The sequence below is a fragment of the Molossus molossus genome, unplaced genomic scaffold, assembly GCF_014108415.1.
Source record: "Molossus molossus isolate mMolMol1 unplaced genomic scaffold, mMolMol1.p scaffold_m16_p_19, whole genome shotgun sequence".
NCBI lineage: Eukaryota > Metazoa > Chordata > Mammalia > Chiroptera > Molossidae > Molossus > Molossus molossus.
Window position 1 is genome coordinate 28,614,690 of NW_023425354.1, and position 22,079 is coordinate 28,636,768.

The 22,079-nt window shown below is 35.5% G+C and overlaps 1 protein-coding gene across 1 annotated transcript; it reads right to left on the minus strand.

Moving 5' to 3' along the window:
* Positions 1-803: 803 nt before the first annotated feature.
* Positions 804-21,559, minus strand: FBXO47 (F-box protein 47). The gene is made up of 11 exons (XM_036268824.1): positions 21,386-21,559; positions 19,036-19,242; positions 18,489-18,659; positions 14,466-14,542; positions 13,451-13,528; positions 10,778-10,886; positions 8,341-8,517; positions 6,986-7,132; positions 6,188-6,330; positions 2,309-2,468; positions 804-1,656 (listed from the first exon to the last, which is right to left on the minus strand). Exons 2-11 carry the CDS (start codon positions 19,214-19,216, stop codon positions 1,544-1,546), a joined length of 1,356 nt encoding a protein of 451 aa, XP_036124717.1. The 5' UTR covers positions 19,217-19,242; positions 21,386-21,559; the 3' UTR covers positions 804-1,543.
* Between the last annotated feature and the right edge of the window lie 520 nt (positions 21,560-22,079).

Consider the following 22,079-nt stretch of genomic DNA (forward strand, 5'->3'; position numbering starts at 1 on the left):
TACTCTGGTATCTGCTAACTTTGAATCTTCATAATTTAGTGGTGAATTGGAAGGAAGAAAATGAAATTGAGAGGAAGAAAATGAAACCAGGATAAAAGCAAGAACTTTGTTTTTTGCATAAATATGCAAATGCTAAACTCTGGAGAAACAATTCCTGCCACTGATGGAATTATAGTTGGACAATCCATCATAGAAAGGTAGTTAATTTCCAACCATCCATAAAAGGTTAAGTGCTTATGCTATTGAAATATAGTAAAATCTTGTTATCAAAATTTATATTTTCTCCACAATTTTCACTCTTCCTCAATCCTATTAAATCTCTTACTGAACGCTTCTTACCAACTACTTGAGAATTTCCCACAATTTATAGCCTATTTCTGCAGGTAATTTCTATATCTACTAATGTTTCTTCCCTTTACCAGCTCAAGAGGTGAGTTAAATCAAGGGCTTAGGAAAAGAAAGCCAGCCTCTGAAAAGTCAAATGGGAAAGGGTGTGTCTTCAGCAGAAGTAAAATGATCAAACCCAAGGAGAAGAAAATAGGACATCCAGGATTATTTCAGCCCTATAAGGCACTGTTATTTTCTACTTTAATAGTAAAAGTGGTGGTGGCAGATGTTAGACTGAAATACTCCTGGGGCTTCTTGGAGTTCATTTACTTGAGTGAAGAAAAACCCCACTCATGGGCTGCTTTAACCATCCATGCTTCCAGTTTCCTCAAGTTCTACTCTTTAAGATAGGGAGAAAAGCTTTAAGGAGAAGTGCAAATTATTTGTGCATATTATGCTGGCAGCAGAATAGGTACTTTTCTTTCATTTTATATTTTCTCTTATTTGCAACATTTTATTCTAATCCCCAGGAAATAAAAGATGATTTGTATTAAAACAATATATACCCCTATGTATAGACTTTTTGTATGATTTGTCTTAAATATATATGTATATTTGTATATATGTACATACATACATATATATATGGAGATGTATACACACACTTCCTTTGGTTTTTGATCTGTTAATTCATACAAAATGTGACAAAATATGTTTTTTGTAATTATATGCCAAGAAGGTGGTTAAAAATGTGATTTATATCTGCACATTCCAAAACACCATATTGCAAACCTTCACAAATCATTCTAGGCTATGTCTACACAACCTAAGCAAAGTGAACAGATACATACTGTTAAATGAATTTGGGTCTGCTCAACTATAAAGCAAAATTTTCTCTTGCTTCAAAGATCCACACATACAGGTTGACTGGTGCCAGATTCTTGGACACTAAAGTTCCATTTAGTTTAGTGTTAGGTTTACCAAAATCTGGAGAGGCACAACTTGTTTTCCAGAGAAATCTCAATATATTCTTGGGTTTGCCTGTAATTTTTATATTAGTAATGGTCTAAGCAATTGCCACTAAACTTCTACGCAACTTTAGAATTACTTAGGTGATAAAAGGTCCCTTGGATGTTATTCTTTGATTGTGGAAAGTAGCATTCTTCTAATTGTTAGTTCAGTGAGGTAGTCTCTAAATGCAAGGCTTTCTGAGTATTTAGGTAGAGACAGAATTGATGGTCAAATACAGGACCTCCTTATGGAAGTTAGCCTGAGCATGCACAAGATGGAACAAATTCAAAAAGATTCTGTCCTCTTCATCACGGTCTCCTATATGCCATACACAAGAATGGATAGTGGGGGGAAAAAATGACAGTTAAGTTTTAAAATATATAATCTATTTCAAACATAAGATGTTCTAATTTTTCCTAATAATAAGTAACAGAAGACTAGTGATCTTTACTAAATCAGATGTTAACCATTGAAATAATGAAATTCTATAAGAGTGCTGAATTAGACAAAAAGGATGCTGGTCCATGTTTTATTGCTTCTAACTTTATGACCTAAGGTAAGTCAGATAATTTATCTAAGCTTTAGTTTTCTCATCTGTAAAACAGGGTTAATTATCATGTTGGCTACCTAATAAAACTGTAAAACAATATCTATTAAAACTACACAAATACAGGATATTATTATGATGATTATGATAGTTGATAAGTGAGCAAGTTAAAAATTTTTCTGTGCAAAATTGAAATTGGTTCCTTTCAGAGCAGATTCTTCTACTTTGTTTTCCATTAAAAGACTAATACTAAATTTAAAAAGTGACAAAACCAAGAACTAAATATATTTCATGGAAAAACAAACAAAAAAATGTTTACTCCTTCCTAGTTTAGAAATAAGTCTACACAGAATTATCCCTGTCTTAAGTGGAGACTAGAATGCATTTCATTCACACCTGTGTACCATCTACATACATACTCACCAGACATAATTGACTGCAGCATTTCCATTATAATACATGCAAATGCATTTGCCACATTCTGCAGGAAGTTGTTTTTTTCCATTGAAGTACTAAAGACTTTACAGACTCTTTGCATCATTTTAACTGCCCAATCCATGCAGTATAGTTCTTTCTCGCACACCTGATTTAGACAACAAAGCATTATGACAAATCTTCATGTAAAGAAAGCTACAGAATTTGAAAACTGTATTAACTATGATGGTTTATGATTTTACATAATTACATATGACATTATATAGAGTCTACAAGTGGGAAGTGTTGTATCTAACACTCCTTTGCTTTCAAATTATACAATTTCAGTGAAAAAATATATGACAAAAGTCTGGTTCAAGATTATCATAGCATATATTATTATTTTAAATTAATTTTCAATTACAGTTTACATTCAATATTATTCTGTATTAGTTTCAAATGTACAGCATAGTGGTTAGAAAATCATGTACTCACCTGGCCCCATACATAGTTATCACAATATTATTAACTGTATACCCTATGCTGTAGTCTACATATCTGTGACTATTCTGTAATTACCAATTTGTACTTCTTAATCCCTTCACCTTTTTCACCCAGACTCTCAACCCCTCTCCACTCTGACAACTGAGTCTGTTCTCTGTATCTTATATAGAATATTATTAATGTAGTAACTAATATTGAAAAGTTATTAAACATGTAAATAAGACTTCTGTTCATTCACTCATTCAATAGATTAAAAAAAAATTTTTTTTAAATCTTCACCCGAGGATATTTTTACATTTATCTTCAGACAGAGTGGGAGGGGGGGCGGGAGAGAGAAAGAAACATTGATGTGAGAGAGACACATTGACTGGTTGCCACCTGCATGACCCCAACTGGGGACAGGACGAACTGCAACTGAGGTACGTGTCCTTGGCCGGAATCGAACTCAGACTCCCTAGTCTGCAGGCAGATGCTCTAAACTGGCCAGGGCAGATATATATTTTTTTAATTTACCATTTTAACTTAAAAAAATTAATTAGTTAATTTCCTTTATTGATTTTAGAGAGAGAGAAAGTGAGAGGGAGAGAGAGAGAGAAACATCGGTGAGAGAGAACATCGATTGGCCACCTCCTGCATGCCCCCCACTGGGGATCGGGCCCACAACCTGGGCATGTGTCCTGACCAGGAATCAAACTGGTGACCTCTTTGTGTATGGGTCAACACTTAACCACTGAGCCACACTGGCCAGACTTAACTATTTTATTTATTTATTATTTTTTTTCTTTATTGATTTTTAGAGAAAGAGGAAAGGAGAGGGAGAGAGACAGAAACATGGATGAGAGAGAACATTGACTGGCTACCTCCTGCATGCCTCTCACTGGGGATCTGGCCCACAACCTGGGCATGTGCCCTGACCAGAAATCGAACCAGTGACCTCCTGGTGCATGGGTTGACACTCAAGCACTGAGCCACACCGGCTGGGCTCATTCAGTAGATATTTAATGAGCACATGCTACGAGGTAGAAATACTATGGTAAGCCATAAAGACAAGGCTTCTATTTTAAAGGAGTCCAATCAGGGTGACAGACAAACAAGAAACTTCAATAGGCAAGAGAACTCTATAGTATTATCAACTTTCCATCTTGAGAGTTATAGAAAATATTTCTCTATTATTTAAAAGATAAATATTTAAAGTAAAGACTACATGTTAACAGTTAAACATGAAAAAAAAGGTTTATTTACTAACATTCTAAATGGCCATTTTAACTCACATAGCCAAATAATATACAGCATGCAAATAAGCTTTATAGTAGTGTAACTAAATAATGTTAATCTAACAGGAAAGATGTATTGACGACTTATGTGTAAGGTATGGTACAAGGCACCACGAAAGAAGCAAGTGACATAGTCCTGGATTTCAACGAATTTGCAATCTGTTTTGGGAGATGACTTACTGCACACACAAAATGGCTTAAGAACACTATTAGTAAATGAAGATAAAGAAAAGACAAATCTGAGGCAATTTAGGGGAAAATTAATGATCAGAGCCGAGATGGTAATCAGGGAAGGCTTTCTGGAGAAGGCTTCCTCACCCCAGTGACTTCCTCTCCATTCTGTCTGCTATCATGCTGCCAAAGTGACCTTTGAAAAACTTGAAACTGCCTGGCCAGTTTGGCTCAGCGGTTAGAGCGTCCACCTGCGGTCCGGAGAGACCCGGGTTCGGTTCCCGCTAAGGGCATGTACCTTGGTTGCAGTTTGTCCCCGGCCCTGGTTGGTCATGCGGGTGGCAGCCACTCGATGTGTCCCTTTCACATCGATGTTTCCCTCTCTCTCTCTTCCTCTCTCTCCCTCCCACTGTGTCTGTACAAAAAATGGAAAAATGTCCTTGGGTGAGGATAAAAAAAAAAAGAAATAATACTGAGCTGCTTACAGTCCTGTGAATACTGCCATGCAATTCTATTTCTCTCTCTCTCTCTCTTTTGGAGTGAATTTGCTTAATTATTAAAATAAATATTTATATTGAAAATATAGTTAATTTAGTAGCTTGATTCACATTTTAAAAAGAGCCACAGACAGCCTGGTCTAAGTGAAAAATATGAATTATAAGATTCTTAAAATTGTATGAATTTAGGATACTCTTCAATATATACTACTGTCTAAGGCAGAGCTAAAAAAAAAAAAAAAGAGTCACAGAGGTTTCATTCATGTTTTAAGCAGTTGAATTGGTAATGATTCTGTCCCATTTCATAGGAAATGAATTACATTTAATTATTCCTCACAACAGCCAACTGAAAGAGTATTCCATTGCTTTTGAAGCATTGGTTGAGCTGGCATCTTCAATGGTAGCCAAATAAATTATTTGTCCCCTCTATCTGCCTTATAAACTTCTATTCATTTTTATCAAAATTTTTTCCTTTATTAATTTTATTTATTTAAAAAAATTTTTTCTTTATTGATTTTAGAGAGAGAGGAAGTGAGAGGGAGAGAGAGAGAGAAACATCGGTGAGAGAGAACATCGATTGGCCACATCCTGCATGCCCCCCACTGGGGATCGGGCCCACAACCTGGGCATGTGTCCTGACCAGGAATCAAACTGGTGACCTCTTGGTGCATGGGTTGATGCTCAACCACTGAGCCCCACTGGCCGGACAACTTCTATTCATTTCTTGAAAAATGAATTGTGCTTGGGAAATCCCTTTCTCTGCCCTACACTCACCCAATATCAGTTCCTCTTTGCTATCTCTTTTTGTATATATAGTTTTATATTTATCTCACTAAATTTATTTATATATACTTTAATATCTCTTAAAAGACTATAAGCAGCTTTTAGTCAGAGAATTATCCTATTAATTTCCATAGTTCCTAGAATCTCACACAATGAATGGTCCATAGTACAAACTCAATTTGTATTAAATGAATGAATAGTAAATATATTTTTAATATTTTGTTTTGAAAAATATTTTAACTATAAAATGTAGAGAGAATAGTATAATGAACTCCCTGTACCCACTTTCCAGCTTACCAATCTTGTTTCACCTTCACCTCCATTTACTACCATATCCTCTCCCTGCTGCCCATTGTTTATTCTAAAGAAAATCAAAGGGAGGACTTTATATTTTAACAGAATTAAAAAAAAAAAAGAATATAACTTGGCAGAACTGTATAATGACAATCTAGATATGAAGTGGGGAGAGGTTAATGCAGGAACTAATTGATAGTTTATTACATATGTTTTAAATTTTTACAAGTATATATATAATATATACATATATATTTATTCTTTCAAAATGTTTTGTACATATTTCAGTTACTTCAGGGCTTCTCCTTGGCAGGTCAACTATAATGTTAAACAACTTGTTAGAGAAAAACTTATTTTTTACTTACCAAAGCCAAAAAGACTATCAGTTTTGCCAGTTCAGTGGTCCGTCCATTCACAGCTTTACTGGCCATGAAAGTGAAACAGATGTCATTCCCACTTAGGATTAGGAGACGTGCATTATTTTCTAGAAGCCACTCACGAGGAACCACTTTTATTAGAGGAAGAACAATTATTTAATGAGAAATTGCACAACAGCTATAGAACATCATTACATGCAATATTACATCACTTCATTGGAAATAGAATTAGTGCCAAGGAAAAGTTCAGAAAAAATGTTTTAATTTTTCAATTACAGCATTTAACTGGAAACAGAGATTACTGCCATGTCACTGCAGTTCTTACCAACATACTAGTAATATAGTCAAAGCATTTTTCCTATATATAGATCAATAGGCAAGGAGGCCTAATCCTGAAAAGGAAAGAAATCTTGAAAACTTCAGAATCTAAAGGATTATGCATAAATGGGAACAATTGTTTCACCTCTGTCATATCATTAGGAGAGGGTGTCTTCTTACATAACCTAGGAAGGTATTTCTGAGAATTTGCAAAATGGGAATAATTAAATTATGAAGCTTTCAAACAATAATAGTAATAAATATATATTTATAACATTTGCAATGGAAGGAAAATAAGTTGGTTATATGCATTCTCTTCAAACAACACCAAATTCATTAAATATTTTAGAGCATTTAATGACTTCCAATAGGCAAGCCATTTGTTACCTGTAGAATTACCCTTATATTTTATAACTGTATTCTAATAATAAATTTCTGTTACTCTGTGTGATAAATATATTATTTTACCTGATAATTCATCTATAAGACTGATAACATCATCTGCTGTCCATTCTTTGATGCCTGTGTCATATAGTAATTTAATGGCATCAGCCAAACCTTTCAGACTGGATTCATCTGTAGGTTCTTCTATCATTTTCTGCCACACCACTTGTCCTGAATGATAATTCAAACAAGAATTAGTTTATGAAAGAATAGTTGGCTTTGTGATAAAGACTGCATGGATTGTTTAAAAAGGAAATTGTATTGCATAATGGAATTCATTACTTATATATGCTACTTTCATAATGAAAGTCAATTCTAATAACAGTATAAATTTGAATGTCTCTGACTGATGTGATGAAGCACAGCCACGATAGCTAAATGAAGTAAAGAAAAGGTAGTTTCACCAAGCAGAATAGTGTTTCTAGTCCAAAAATAATGCTACCTCTATAACAGAAATTAGAATAAACAATTAATGTAATTTTACTGAAATAAAATAAAATCTGAAAAAGAGAACATGCTATATTTGAGGATCTTCCAAACATTTATATCAGAGTAATCCAGTCATTTTTTTACTATTTACCTATGACCAATTCTCTTTGTGAATTATACAAAAAAATTTAATCCTAGATTGGCTTCTTGCTGCTATTCAAAACACTTTAAACTGGTTACCTCCTGATATAAGGCAATGTGAACTAAAGAAATACATGCTAATTTTATTTATTTATTTAAATCCTCACTGAAGGATACTATTTTCCATTTTTTATCTTCAGATAGAGTGAGAGAGAGAAAGAAACATTGATGCAAAAGAGACACATCGATTGGCTGCCTCCCGCAAGACCTGGACCAAGACTGGGGACCAAACTGCAACCAAGGCACGTGCCCTTGACCAGAATCACACCTGTGACTCTTTGGTTTATGGGCTGGTGCTCTACCACTGAGCCAAACTAGCAGAGCATGCATGCTAATTTTAATATTAATCTAAACTTAATTAGAAAGGCAAGAAATGGCCAAAAAAATCATATTATGCACCCAAAATTAAATAAAACATCAATTCTGACTTAATACTATGATTTATTGGCACTATTAGTACCCTCCAGCAGCAAACATAATCTTGAATTAAGATAATGTTTAAAAATGAAAAATAGCTATTTTAGGTAAAACAGAGGTTATAGGAATATATTTGGTAATGGCCTTCAGGGAACAATCTCTGTCTTGAAGCTTAAGTTATATACAAGTTAATGTAGTATAAATCTATTAAATCATGAAATATTTTAGCCATTAGGAATTATGAAACTGAGCAGGTACGAAAGGATATGCCTCCTAAAGTAAAAGTAATTTGCTGGTTTTGTAACATGTGCTGCTAAAAAATAGATGCTCACCATCTTGAGGAGATATTGGCCCAAAGATGATATACAGTAATCTTGCCTGATTCACCATTGGCCATGGTTTTAATATACGTGTCAACCAAAAAGCAGAATCACTTCTATGTGTCCAATGATCAAACAGGACATTCCTACAGAACAGTCTGATCCTTAACTCCAGTTTTCGGGCATTTCCTATGAAGATAAAAGACTTGTAAACCCTTCTTCCTAGAAAGGTTGATGTGCATAATGAATAATAGGTCAAAGACATACATCATTAATATGCTTTGCATTGAGATCATTACCTCATTTTCCTCTGTAAAAATGTTCTATTATCAAGGGATTGTTTTTAAACAGCTTTAGTGAGATATAATTTACATACCATACAATTTGCCCATTTAAAGTATACAATTCAATGGTTTTTAGTATATTCACAGATATGCGCAGCCACCACCAAGTCAATTTTAGAACATTTGATCACCTCAAAAAGAAATCTTGCTCTTTTATCAAACTGATATAGAGAGTAATGGGCAATAAGTTTTTAAATGAAGTTTAGGATTAGAACGTGAAGGCCAGTATATATCAGGGAGCTAATAAAGTTTTTGATCGAGGGAAGGACATAATAAAGTGATGTTATTATTGTTTCGAGGGGCTTCCAAATCTGCCTTTTTAATTCATAATTTGTTTTGTAATAAAATATTTCGAGCTGACAGAAAAGCAGACATATTAAAACAAATACTGTATGCCAATCACCTAGCTTTGTCAAAACTTTACTTTTTGCTATTTTGCTTCAGATTATTATTTTTTTGTTAATTCTCACTTAAGGATATTTTTTCTATTGATTTTTTTAGATAGAGTGGAAGGGAGGGAGGGAGGGAGAGAGAGAAACATCAGTGTGAGAGATACATCAATTGGTTGCTTCCCCCATGACCTGGACTGGGGCTTGGAACGAATCTGCAACCCATGTACATGCCCTTGACCTGAAATCAAACGTGAGATTTTTTGGTCCTCGGGCCAACGCTCTAACTGCTGAGCCAAACTGTCCAGGCTGCTTCAGATTTTTAAAAGTAAACAAAACATTACTGATAGCTTGGATTGGATAGGAACACACATTATAGAGGGTAATCTGCTTTACTAAAAATCTACTGATTTAAATGTTACTCTCATCTAAAAAAATAACTTCAGAGAAACATCTAGAATAATGTTTGACCAAAAACACAGATACCACAGCCTGCTCAAGTTGACACACAAAATTACCACCTATTACATTTCCCAACTATATTTTTATACTTTTAAACATATGTATGTAACTATAAAAAATATATAGAATTATTTTTCATGTTTTAATATGTTTATAAGTGGTTTCATATTGAAAGTATTATTTGGTAACCTTTTTCTCAAATTATATTTTGAGATTGACCTATATTAATACACATGGCTCTAGTTCATTTAACTATTAATGGTTTTAATTATATGACTATGCCACAATTCATTTATCCATTCTCCTGACAATGGGCATTTAGGTTGTTTGCAGCTTTTCATGGTTGCAATCTTTATTCTTTTTTTTTTTAATCCTCACCCAAGGACATTTTCCGATATATTTTGTTCAGATACAGTGGGAGGGAGAGAGAAAGAAACACCGACATGAAAGGGACACATCGAGTGGTTGCCACCCACACGACCCAACCAGGACCGGGGACAAACTGCAACGGAGGTATGTGCCCTTAGTGGGAACCGAACTCCAGTCTCTCTGGACTGCAGGCCGATGCTCTAACCGCTGAGCAAAACCGGCCAGGGCAACAATCTTTATTCTTATAGATGTTTCCTTGTGCACACTGTGGGACTTTTTCAGAGTGAAATTTCTGGATTGTATGGTTCCATAATTTTTAAAATATAAAATATTTCAGGTATATACAAAGGTTTAAAGAATACTACAATGGCCCTGGCCGGTTTGGCTCAGCTGTTAGAGCATCAGCCTGCGGTCCAGAGAGACCCGGGTTCAGTTCCCGCTAGGGGCACGTACCTCGGTTGCAGTTTGTCTCCAGCCCTGGTTGGGTCATGCGGGTGGCAACCACTCGATGTATCCCTTTCACGTTGATGTTTCTCTCTCTCTCTCTCTCCCTACCCTCCCACTCTATCTGAACAAAAAAATGGAAGAATGTCCTCGGGTGAGGATAAAAAAAGAGAATACTACAATGCACAACTTTATATTCTCCACCCAGCTTAAGTAATCAAATATTATTAAATATTATTAATACAGTTGAAGCCCTCTGAATACTTCTTTCTCTAATCATGTCACTTGAGCCTCACTATCCAATTCAGTGTTTATCACTCCTTTATATTTCTTTGTTGTTTTACTATAAATGGATGCCAGTTTATTTTTAAATACACTTTTGAACTGTGTTTTTCTCTTTTAACTCCTGTATAATGTTATTTCTGAACTGCAGTTTTTTACCTGGCTTGCTGAAGACAACGGTCTGCATCTTGCGGGAGAGGTCAGTCAACTCACATAAGAAGTTAAAAACACGATGGCACTCAAGTTCATCCCAACCTGCTGTTAAGGTCTGAGGATAATAAAATAAAGGAAACATTGCAGATGTTCAAACCTCAAATTGAAACATATTGCCTTATGAGCACATAACTGTTACAGCACATGATCCAGGTGATGTGTAATTTTTATCCATGTTTCTCTCGCTTTCTCTCTCTCCCTCCTGCTCTGTCTGAACAAAAAATGGAAATGGTTGGGTTGTGCGGGTGGCAGCCACTATGGAACTGTTGGAATTGATAAGAAATTTTACATGAACAAAATATAGAAATGCTCCAAATCTAGTTTCTTTTTCATTTTAAAGGGAGAGTGTTTTCAGCGAATGTCTGAATCCTGAATTCTGACATTATGAGGAAAAGACCCAAACTCTAGAACACAGCTTTAGACATCTGACTCAAAAGTATACTGTGGCTGCCCTAGCTGGTTTTGCCCATTGGTTAGAGCATCAGCCTGCGGTCCAGAGAGACTCGGGTTCGGTTCCCACTAGGGGCGCGTACCTCGGTTGCAGTTTGTTCCCGGCCCTGCCTGGTTGGGTTGTGCGGGTGGCAGCCACTCAATGTGTCCCTTTCATGTCGATGTTTCTCTCTCTCTCTCTCTCTCTCCCTCCCTCCCTCCCTCCCTCCCTCCTGCTCTATCTGAACAAAAAATGGAAAAATGTCCTCAGGTGAGGATAAAAAAAAAAAAAAGTATACTATGGCTTAGTTTTAGACTACAGTAGAACCCCTTCAACCCCCCTCTTGCTATCATTTATGATGTTGCTAACAAATGATAATGATTTCATTTGAATGTAACAATTATGACATTTATGACACTTGGATGTGAACAAGCAAAAAAATTTTATTAGGACACAATTTAATAATTATTTTTTAGCAAACCCAAATGTACAGTTAAACATATATGAAAAGCAAATTTAAGTGGTATATTACTATACAGCTGACTCTTGAACAACACAGATTTGAACTGTGCAGGTCTACCTTTATGCAGTTATTTTTTTTCCAGCAAATACCTGTCTTCATTGTGAGGGTGGGAGTTCACGGCTGCGGAGAGCTGACTATATGCATTGATCTACATTATTTTATACAGGGGATCTGAGCCCATGGATTTTGGTATGTGTGTGGGGTCCTGGAATCAATCACCCTCGAATACCAAGAGACAACATAAATTTGGGGGGAGTCAAAGTTATATTCAGATTTTCAATTGGGTGGAGGTTGGTGCCCCTAATGCCTATGTTGTTCAAGTGTCAACTGTAATTAGATTTTGAAGAAGTTGATTAATCACATAAATTTTCCTTAAAATAGTTGACTTGGATTTCAGTAGTGTATAAATTAATCTATTATCTCCAGAAGGACATAAGAAACTGATAATACTGGTTAATTCTACTGAAGGGCACTCAGTGGACAAGAGGCAGGCCTTGGAGGAAGACTTACTTTTCACTTTATACCATTTTTTATGTTTTGAATTTCACATAAATACATGTGCTCATTTTACCTGTCCCCCCCCCCCAAAAAAAAAAAAGAAAGGAAAAAATCTATCTTGGAAGAGAGCTAGTAAAAAGGTCTATGCCTCTGGAATCAGATGGCGGCTGGCAGGTTGGGATATAAGCAAGATTGTTGTAAGAATATTGTAAACCTCATAAGATTTTTGTAAGTTTTAAATAAGTTAGTACACATAAATTGCTTAGAATAGTATAATATATTAATAATATATTTTAAATATTGAATACCATTAAGTTATGTTATCTTCTTTGTTTACAATAAAAGATTAATAAAAATGTTCTTAAAATCACACAGCTGATTTTTTTGTTGTTTTTTTCTAGTTCTATTGAGCTATCACTGACATGTAAATTAAAGGTATACAATGTAGTGATTTTATATATGTATTCATTGCAAAATGATGATCACAATAAGGTTAAGTTACATTTATCACATAGTTACAATTTTTTCATACAGTTGATTTCTGAAATCACTTCTTAAATAACCAGCCCAAGATTTAAAACTCATTATACACACATACACACCTTACCCCACACTATTTCTAGTCTTTACAACAGTGGCTAGAAACTTCAAGAACATTGGTATAGAGCAAGTAAATGTTTCACATTTATTTTTTATATTTTATTTTTTTATTTATCATCCTCAACCGAGGACATTTTCCCATTTTTTGTTCAGGTAGAGTGGAAGGGAGAGAGAGGAACAGAGAGAGAGAGAAACATCGACGAGAAAGGGACACATCGAGTGGTTGCCACCCGCACAACCAACCAGGGCCAGGGACAAACTGCAACCAAGGTACGCGCCCTTAGCGGAAACCGAACCCGGGTCTCTCAGGACCGCAGGCCGACGCTCCAACCGCTGAGCCAAACCGGCCAGGGCTATTTCACATTTCTTACCAGAGAGAAACCCAAGAAAATTTGAGATGATAAACATTATTAGATTAAAACATTCTCAAATCTTTCCAATTTTATTTTGTTCTTTTTTAGATTATTATTTTTATTAACCTACGGAATAATAGATTGCATGCTCTAATTGTTAACAGTTAAAAAACATTCCTTTTCCTTTTCTTCTTTCATTAAAAAAAAAAATGTACCTGTAAAAACATGCCATAACATGATAATCCTAAACATTGCATAGGGGCTGCACAGCCATTGAATTTAAAACAGGAAATCTGTAAAGAGAACAACTGTTAATTCCTCCTTTTAAGTGGAACTATACAACAATTTGACATTCAAATTTAATGGAAATATGTAAAAAAATTTTCAGTATTAACTGAAAATAACTAAAACATTAAATAACTCATTAGCATTGTTATATAGGTGGAGATTATTAAAGAAATATTTTTTAAAAGGCTGCCTTCAAAGAGCTCACAATTTATTTAGGAGATTAAGATATACACATGTGAAGTTATTTTGATATTTCAGGTTAGAATATGCATAAATGGTAAAATGACTGAAAAAAATACTATATCAGTTACTATGAAAGCAGGGAAATGATAAATTTGGGAATGATCAAAAGGGCTTATGAAGGATGTGAAACAAGCAATGTCTTAAAGTAGGATATTGAAAGGATTGGTGAGGGAAACAGTAAGGGCAAAGTTGCATAGAGGTAGGAATTAAAAAAAAAGTTTATTTGGGAAGAAAGACATGATTAATTTAAGTCATAATTATCATAAAAGGGTTGTCATTTTACATATTAAAATACTTTCCTATGTTTTTGTATATTTAAATAGTAAGATTTTAATATTCAGAAATTATTTCATTTGAATAAAATATCTAACTCACCACTTTAAAACATCCTCATGATTCTCATGTGGGGTAAAAATACTTTTATACTCTGATAAACCTAATAACCTTAAATGATGAATTTAGTTATATATTAAAATTATTTTATAATAAGTAAAAGACTACTATACTACATTTTAGTGTTTTATATTCTTTGAGTATTTAGTAAAGTATTCGATTATCATCGATCATTTTTTTAGTACTAATTCATGAAGTTCTACCAATTAAGAATAGATCTTATAGATCTTAAATAAGTATAAGACAATGGTAAAATATCTTTACTGGATATCAAGATTGTGAAGTAATTCAGAAGTATGATCTTACTTCTGCGAGTATCTTGTGAATATACTTTAGTCTTTCCTTTGTGGGTAGCAGCAATGTACATCTTTTAAAGAGTAAACCTGAGAAAGTAAAAAAAAAACATGAAGAAACAGCGACAACAACGTAATCAATTAAAAAATATCTATAGAGCACAGCATAATGTTTCCTGAAAGTCAAATATGGTACACCATTAGTGAACAGTGAGCTGATATATTTTTTAAGAGAAAGTTTGTGAGGAAGGGTATATAACATTTATATGTTGATTACCAAGCAACTCTGATGCCTACCTAAGAGGCACTGACATAAAGTCATAAAATATTGTGAAATTGATACTATAGAACAGCTTTGGAAAAGTTCTAAATTATTTAGATTTAAAAAGATACAATAACATAACACAAAATACATTAGAGAAACTTTATATTGTCTTTATTCCATAGGAAACATATTCTAATATCTCTTGAAATTAACCTCATGTCCAGAAAAGAAAACGTTCTGAATTGTTAATGCAAAACATGAAAAGAGATTTTGTATTCCTTTTTAGAAATAAAAAAATTAGCCCGGCTGGTGTGGCTCAGTGGTTGAGCATCGACCCATGCACCAAGAGGTTGCCAGTTTGATTCCCGGTCAGGGCACATGCCCAGGTTGTGGGCCCGATCCTCAGTGGGGGGTATGTGGGAAGCAGCCAGTCAATGTTCTCTCTCATCGATATTTCTATCTCTCTCTCCCTCTCCCTTCCCTCTCTCTCTAAAATCAATAAAGGGAAAAAAATTTTAAAAATAAAAATAAATTAGCCCTGGCTGGTTTGGCTCAGCGGTTGGAGCATCGGCCTGCAGTCCAGAGAGACCCCGGTTCAATTCCCGCTAAGGGCATGTACCTCTGTTGCAGTTTGTCCCTGGTCCTGGTTGGGTTGTGCGGGTGGCAGCCACTCGATGTGTCCCTTTCACGTCGATGTTTCTCTCTCCCTTCCTTTCTCTCCCTCCCACTCTATCTGAACAAAAAATGGAAAAATGTCCTCGGGCCCTGGCCAGTTTGGCTCAGCGGTTAGAGCATCGGCCTGCGGTCCGGAGAGACCCGGGTTCGGTTCCCGCTAAGGGCACGTACTTCGGTTGCAGTTTGTCCCCGGCCCTGGTTGGTGTGCGGGTGGCAGCCACTCGATGTGTCCCTTCACGTCGATGTTTCTCTCTCTCTCTCCCTTCCTCTCTCCCCCTCCCACTCTATCTGTACAAAAAATGGAAAAATATCCTCGGGTGAGGGTAAAAAAAAAGAAAAATGTCCTCGGGTGAGGATAAAAAAATTAATTAAAGTTGTAAGTCCTTAAAATTTCAGAGGTTCAAAGTCATTTCTGCTTACAGAAAATACCCAATTTGGATGAAATATCTATTTCTTCCTTCAAAGATACCTTTTATGGGACTTGCATGTTAAGAATGTATAGAATTTTGTGTTCAGATATTTAAAAATGAAAAAGAAAAAAAGAAAAACAACCTTCTGTTTCCCAGTTAGATATGTAACTTCAACTACAGTGATAGGAAGTGAATGATTTGTTTCCTCTAACATTAAGTGGTCTGTTTTCCTAAAATGGCAATACATTGTTAACATTCCTATGAGGGCAAATGTCCTCAAATTAAAAATAAGATATATGGCAGGAAAATATATACTTGAATATCATGACTTTCTTCAGTTTTTATCTTTTCTGTATTTACTTTTTTTTTAAATTCTCACCCGAGGACATTTTTCCATTTTTTGTTCAGAAAGAGTGGGAGGGAGAGAGAGAGAGAAACATCGACATGAAAGGGACACATCGAGTGGCTGCCACCAGCACAACCAACCAGGGCTGGGGACAAACTGCAACTGAGGTACGCGCCCTAGCGGAAACCGAACCCGAATCTCTCTGGATCACAGGCCGGACGCTCTAACCGCTCGCTGAGCCAAACCGGCCAGGGCTGTATTTACTTTTTAACATAATATAATTACCATTTTATATAATTCTGTAGACTATATGGGAACCTAATTTATGTTTTTAGAAGTTGTTATGTTTGGGTAACACATGACCAGAATTGAGTTTTAAACATAAATCCTCCCTATATTTATACATAAAAAGACATTTTCAGTGTTTGGCTTTTAGACTGAATTCTTTTCCTTTCATGTTTTGGCATCTAATCCCATGGTAAATCATAGCTGGGGAATTGTAAGCTATAATTGCATGTTGGTTGTCTTTTCTAATGTAAAATTCCTATTTTTAAGGGTTGCAATTTAACATAAAAACTAATACCAGTTGACTTTTTTTTTTTTTAAACACAGGTGCTCTACTGTACCCTTTTGAGACCAACTTCTTTCATTTCTTCCCACTAAAATAGAGTCAGATGTAATGTTCTTTCTACACTGGCCATCTGCTCTGTTTTGTATGAAGAAGCAAATTAAAATTTATAATATTCAATGAGCAAGGATTCTGAAATGTTACTTTAATGTCTGAAGATAAGAATGGATCAGATAGGAATAGCAACATGAGAAAGACGTAAGTACATCAAACGTTTACCTAAAGAATCAGTTATAAGTCAGGTGTCTGCATTAAAATTAAATGTAAGGTTGAAATCATTACATGAATAAAACTGTTTTAAAAACTAGCTATTTTTAACTGACTTATCCATATAATTGCTTTAATGCTTTGTTTGTTTGTTTAAGCAATTGAGCCTTGGTCAAAGAGAAAAAATTCTTTCAGATTAAAACCAAAGAATAAGCTCTTTTACCCAATCAAGTACCACTTCCTCTGCAAGTAATGACGTTTGTAAAAAGATATTTACAATAACAAGTAGCAAAAAGTAATTATGTATTCTGTTAGACTTCACTAAGCCTAATCATAAATGCTGAAGCCAATAACACTAATCAAATTATATACTTTCATTTAGTCTTATTAAATATACTTATCAAATAGTTTTATATATTTACACATCTTTATAGTCTTATTTTATTATCTTAAAACTCAGCATCCTTGGGCTATGAAAGGTAATATTCAGTTAACTTACTTATATGCCTTTATTTAAATCTCAACATCACTTTGATCCCACTCTCTCTCTCTCTCTCTTTTATTTATATATAAATTTAAATATATATAAAATATATATATATATTTATTTATTTATTTATTTTTCAATCCTCACCTGAGGATATTTTCCCATTGCTTTTTAGAGTGAAAGGGAGGGAGGAAGAAAGACAGAATAACATCAATATGAGGGAAACACACAGATTGGTTGCCTACTGCATGACCCAGCAGGGGCAGGGATCAAACCTGCAACCCAGGTACCTGCCCTTGATGGGGAATCAAACCCTGGACAAACTAGTTCTTGGGTCAACACTCTAACCACTGTTCCAAACCGGCTAAGGCTCTTTTCTATTTTAAGGACTAGATTATGATTGAAAGATAAAACTCATTAGATCCATAAGAAATATAACACAGAGAGTACATCAATTGGCCCTGGCCGGTTTGGCTCAGCGGTTAGAGCGTCCACCTGCGGTCCGGAGAGACCCGGGTTCGGTTCCCGCTAGGGGCATGTACCTGGGTTGCAGTTTGTCCCCGGCCCTGGTTGGTCGTGCGGGTGGCAGCCACTCAATGTGTCCCTTTCACATCGATGTTTCTCTCTCTCTCTCTCTCTTCCTCTCTCTCCCTCCCACTCTGTCTGTACAAAAAATGGAAAAATGTCCTCGGGTGAGGATTAAAAAAATAAAATAAAATAAGGAGAGTACATCAATTGCTTAAACCAATAAGCTACTTAGAAAATAAGCATAGGTGATACTATATCCACATGAAATCACAAGAGCAGACACTTTACATTAAAGTACATTCTTTCACCTTTAAAGATAAGTGTAAGGGACTGTTGTTAAGGGAAAGTCCTCACACTGAAGAGTAAAAGTATCACAGAAATAGGCACATATTTGGAAATATTCCATTTCCCATGGGTTTTACAGAATTGTATAATAAAATCCCCTTAAGTATAGTTCTTTACTTGTTACAATTCTTTTTACACAAATTACCTAGAGATCTGTAGTGTTCCAATACAGCAGAATCTTGTCTCTTGCCAGGCAGCTCAAGGTTATGAAAGTCCTGTAGCAAAAGTCTTTTGCTTCCTGATGAGGTTGAGATATAATTAATAATGTGCTGGCTGACTGTTCTGGACACCATGCTTAGCATGCTGATATCCTTCACTACCAAAGGAAAAACATATACATATATATGAATGGCTTAAATACAAGAACATAACTGTTAGTATAATGTAATAATATAAGTTTGCTCATTAATAACAATATTAAATAATAGTAAAAATAAAGATGAAAATCTTAAAATTGTTTAAAATCCAGTGCTCAATAAATTAGAAACATTTTGGGATATAACAGTCAAGTTATGTCATTATAATTAGAAGCATGTTTAAAGAGTTTGAGTACAGTACTTTTTCATTATTCCTTACCTAATAATGATGAAACTTTAGAAAATAAATTTAATATGAACACCATTAATTCTAGCAGGACCAATGATGACAAATTAGTTCTTGGGAAAAATAAAAATATTGTCCCCAAACCTCACCTGACAAATATTTTAAGATTACTTGGAATATTTCCAATGGCAAGGCTTTAAAATTTCCAAGTGCTGATAAGGACTGAGAATCTGAGTCAAGGGTGTTGGAAACATGGCTGGATCGACGATTACTACGTCTATATTTCTGGTTGGGAATCAGAGTGAAACTGGTATTTATTCTAGATGCCATCCTTTTTCTAATCTTGTGAATTTATCCTGGTTAGAAAAACAAAGTACAAGAGACAAAGAAGAAAGAAAATTAAGGTGTTGAAGAGCTGTTGTTTTTTTTAAATAAAGAGGTTGGTATTTTGATGGGAAATAGCTGTCTCTATATTTACAAAACTTTTAATATGGTGTCCAATTTATGGAGTTCCCACCAGTAGTCTATTATTCATCTCAGCATGATATGAAATATTTAAAAATATCTTCCCTCTTAACCAAATATTCTAGATACAGAGTTTTAGTAGAAAATGAAAATGTATTTGGATGAAATATATTCTAAGGAAAGAAATATGCAAAAATTTAAAAGATTTAACACAAAAGAAACCAGTATAACAAATTCAACATATTCAAATCTTTCAATTAGTATGTTGCTTTTATATTCTTTACATTAAAAAGTCAAAACATTGATGTAGCTTTAAAATTTTGTAGTCATGTTTTTTTATTTTTCAAAACCAAGTGTTGACATCTTTTGTTAGAAATAATAAAAACAAAAAGATTTTTAAAAAAGAGACTTTAAATTTAGAACTTTAAAATTTTTACTAGTTCTAAAAGATCGAGAAGGTCGCCTTACTATTAACAATTATGTGCTGTGTAATATACAAATAAGCAGTTAAAATGAAGTCTTGTAAAATTAATAAGACTCAAATAAAATGAATACGAATTTTCCCTCATTTTCACTTTTGGTTAATAATAGTTACTGATAAGACTTAGGATGAGTTTACACAACTTGATTATAAATTGAACATTTCTTAGAGGGAACTAAAATCACTGATAATTTACTTATATTAAATAATAATTTAAAAAATCTATTAATAACACACTGTGACATTGTCACTATTGCTCCCACTCAAAAAACATTGTAATATATATATATATATATATATATATATATATATGCATAACCACAACTCCAGTCTAAAGCTCCCTGTTTCCGAATAACTAAGATGCTTCATCAGTTACAAGTACACCTGACCAAAATGCTTTTTCTCCTTTTCAGAAAATTGCTAAAATCACATTGTTACTTACTCATCTTAACAGGTTACATAGCAACTTATATCAATTTAAAATCGGTTACACATTGGAATACGGCCAAGAAATGCAGTGCTTAGTGAAAAGCAAACAGTGAACTCCTCCTCTAAGACCACACCGCTTTCAATGACCATTTAAATGAGTAGATCTTAAAAAATAATCATTAAAATTATGCAAGTAATATGCATTGTCAAAATGTTTACAAAATACAGCAAAACGAAACAAAAAAGATTAAATTTGCTTATAAACGCTTTGGTGTCTATCACTCCAGAATTTCACGTATATATTCTCTTTAACAACAACAACGAAAAGGTGTGCGGGGGTGGGAGGGGTGGGGATCCCTGTTCATACTATTTTGTAATCTTTTCCCATTGTGATTAAAATTGTAACTTCTTCCCATGCTAGTTCATTTTTAGGGCTGCATAGAATTCCACCAGAACCTTGGTTTATTCAGTCCGTGAGGGGGCTGTTTCTTCCTCACAGTAGGCATTTTAAAGCATCACCATTAGTATGAAGTGTAAATCTGGCCCCGGATCTGCTCTTCTGAGGAACGTGTAAGGAGAGGCTTGGGCGGGCTCTCTGCATGTATATGTAAACCTCTGGGAGGGTTCACACAACGCCCCGAATCTTTAAAACTCAAGTCTCTCTTTACAATTTATTTTCTCCTCAGACCCGAACATGTACGTAGATGGCGGGCTTTTCTGAAAAATTTAAAGGAATCATCCCGAGTTATTGCTGGTTTCCTCTCATCCCTGTAGCAAACGAGAATCAGAGACCAAAATAACAGCAGCCCAGGGTTCCCAGGCCCACTTCCCGGCTCTCTGGGACAGGCTCCGAGCGCCCTCTGGAAGGGGCTCCCCGCGGCTCGGGGAAGCCGGCCCACGCCCTCCCCGGGCTCGGACTTTGAACCTAAGAAACCCCTGAAGAGACCCACCCCCTCTGCTCGGGGATTTGGCCCAAAACATCTCCAAAGAGCAAACGAGGGAGGCCCTAAAAAAAGAAACTGGCCAATTTGAGAATCAAACCACACTGGGGTGCACTTTTTACCCCCTTCATCAAAAATTGAAACTACCTCAAGAAAACACGGGGGAAACAAATATCTTTTTACCACAGATTTTGACAGTTTTCCGGCTAAAGAGTCACAGGAAGATGGGATTTAGTCGTTTTGCCCCACCATCCTCAAAGTTCTTAATGTTTCTAAAGAAAAATCTCCTCAAGATTTCCCGGCCGGGAAGAAAGAAGATCGGGCTCCCATCCGCTCGCAGCTGCGGTCCCACCTCCCAGGAGCCCCAGTGGCCTCGAGAAGATTTTAGAATCCTCCCAGGAGCCCCAGCGGGAGGGATGCCCCGCCCATCATGAATATTAATAAAGCCGGCTCCCATGGTGCCTTCCTCCATCATGAATAATTAACGAGGAAGAGGTCCCTGGAGCCGGAAACTAGGCTAAAGTCATCCATTGCTCCAAGCTGAAGACAGGAAGGGGTGGAGCCGTTAGAATCTGTGGGAGGGGCTGGTACAAAGGAAGAGCCCCAATCTGGCGAGCCATACCTTTGCTCTAAACCGCTTCCTTTCAGCCTAGCTTTGAGTCCATTTTTTATTTCCCCCAGCCCCACGCCGGTAGGTTAGGTTACAGGAGCGTTCATCAAAACTGTTGGAAAATAACCTCCAAACAGTCCTTTTGAAACCTATTTCAGTGCCTAGAATCAAAGAAAGACGAGTGCCCCAGCCTCTCAAGACGGAGTCCAAGACAAACCTTTCTAGCTTGGCCCTCCTCCCTTGAAGATTAAGTTCTCATTAATTTAT

Bases quoted from the DNA above. Each gene is read 5' to 3' on its own strand.
- FBXO47 (XM_036268824.1), bottom strand. From the start codon at position 19,216: ATGGCATCTAGAATAAATACCAGTTTCACTCTGATTCCCAACCAGAAA. The intron at 13,529-14,465 runs GTAAGATCATAC...TTCTCTTTACAG, and splicing joins TTCACAAGATACTCGCAGAA to ATTTCCTGTTTTAAATTCAA. The intron at 10,887-13,450 runs GTACATTTTTTT...TATTATCCTCAG, and splicing joins GTTATGGCATGTTTTTACAG to ACCTTAACAGCAGGTTGGGA.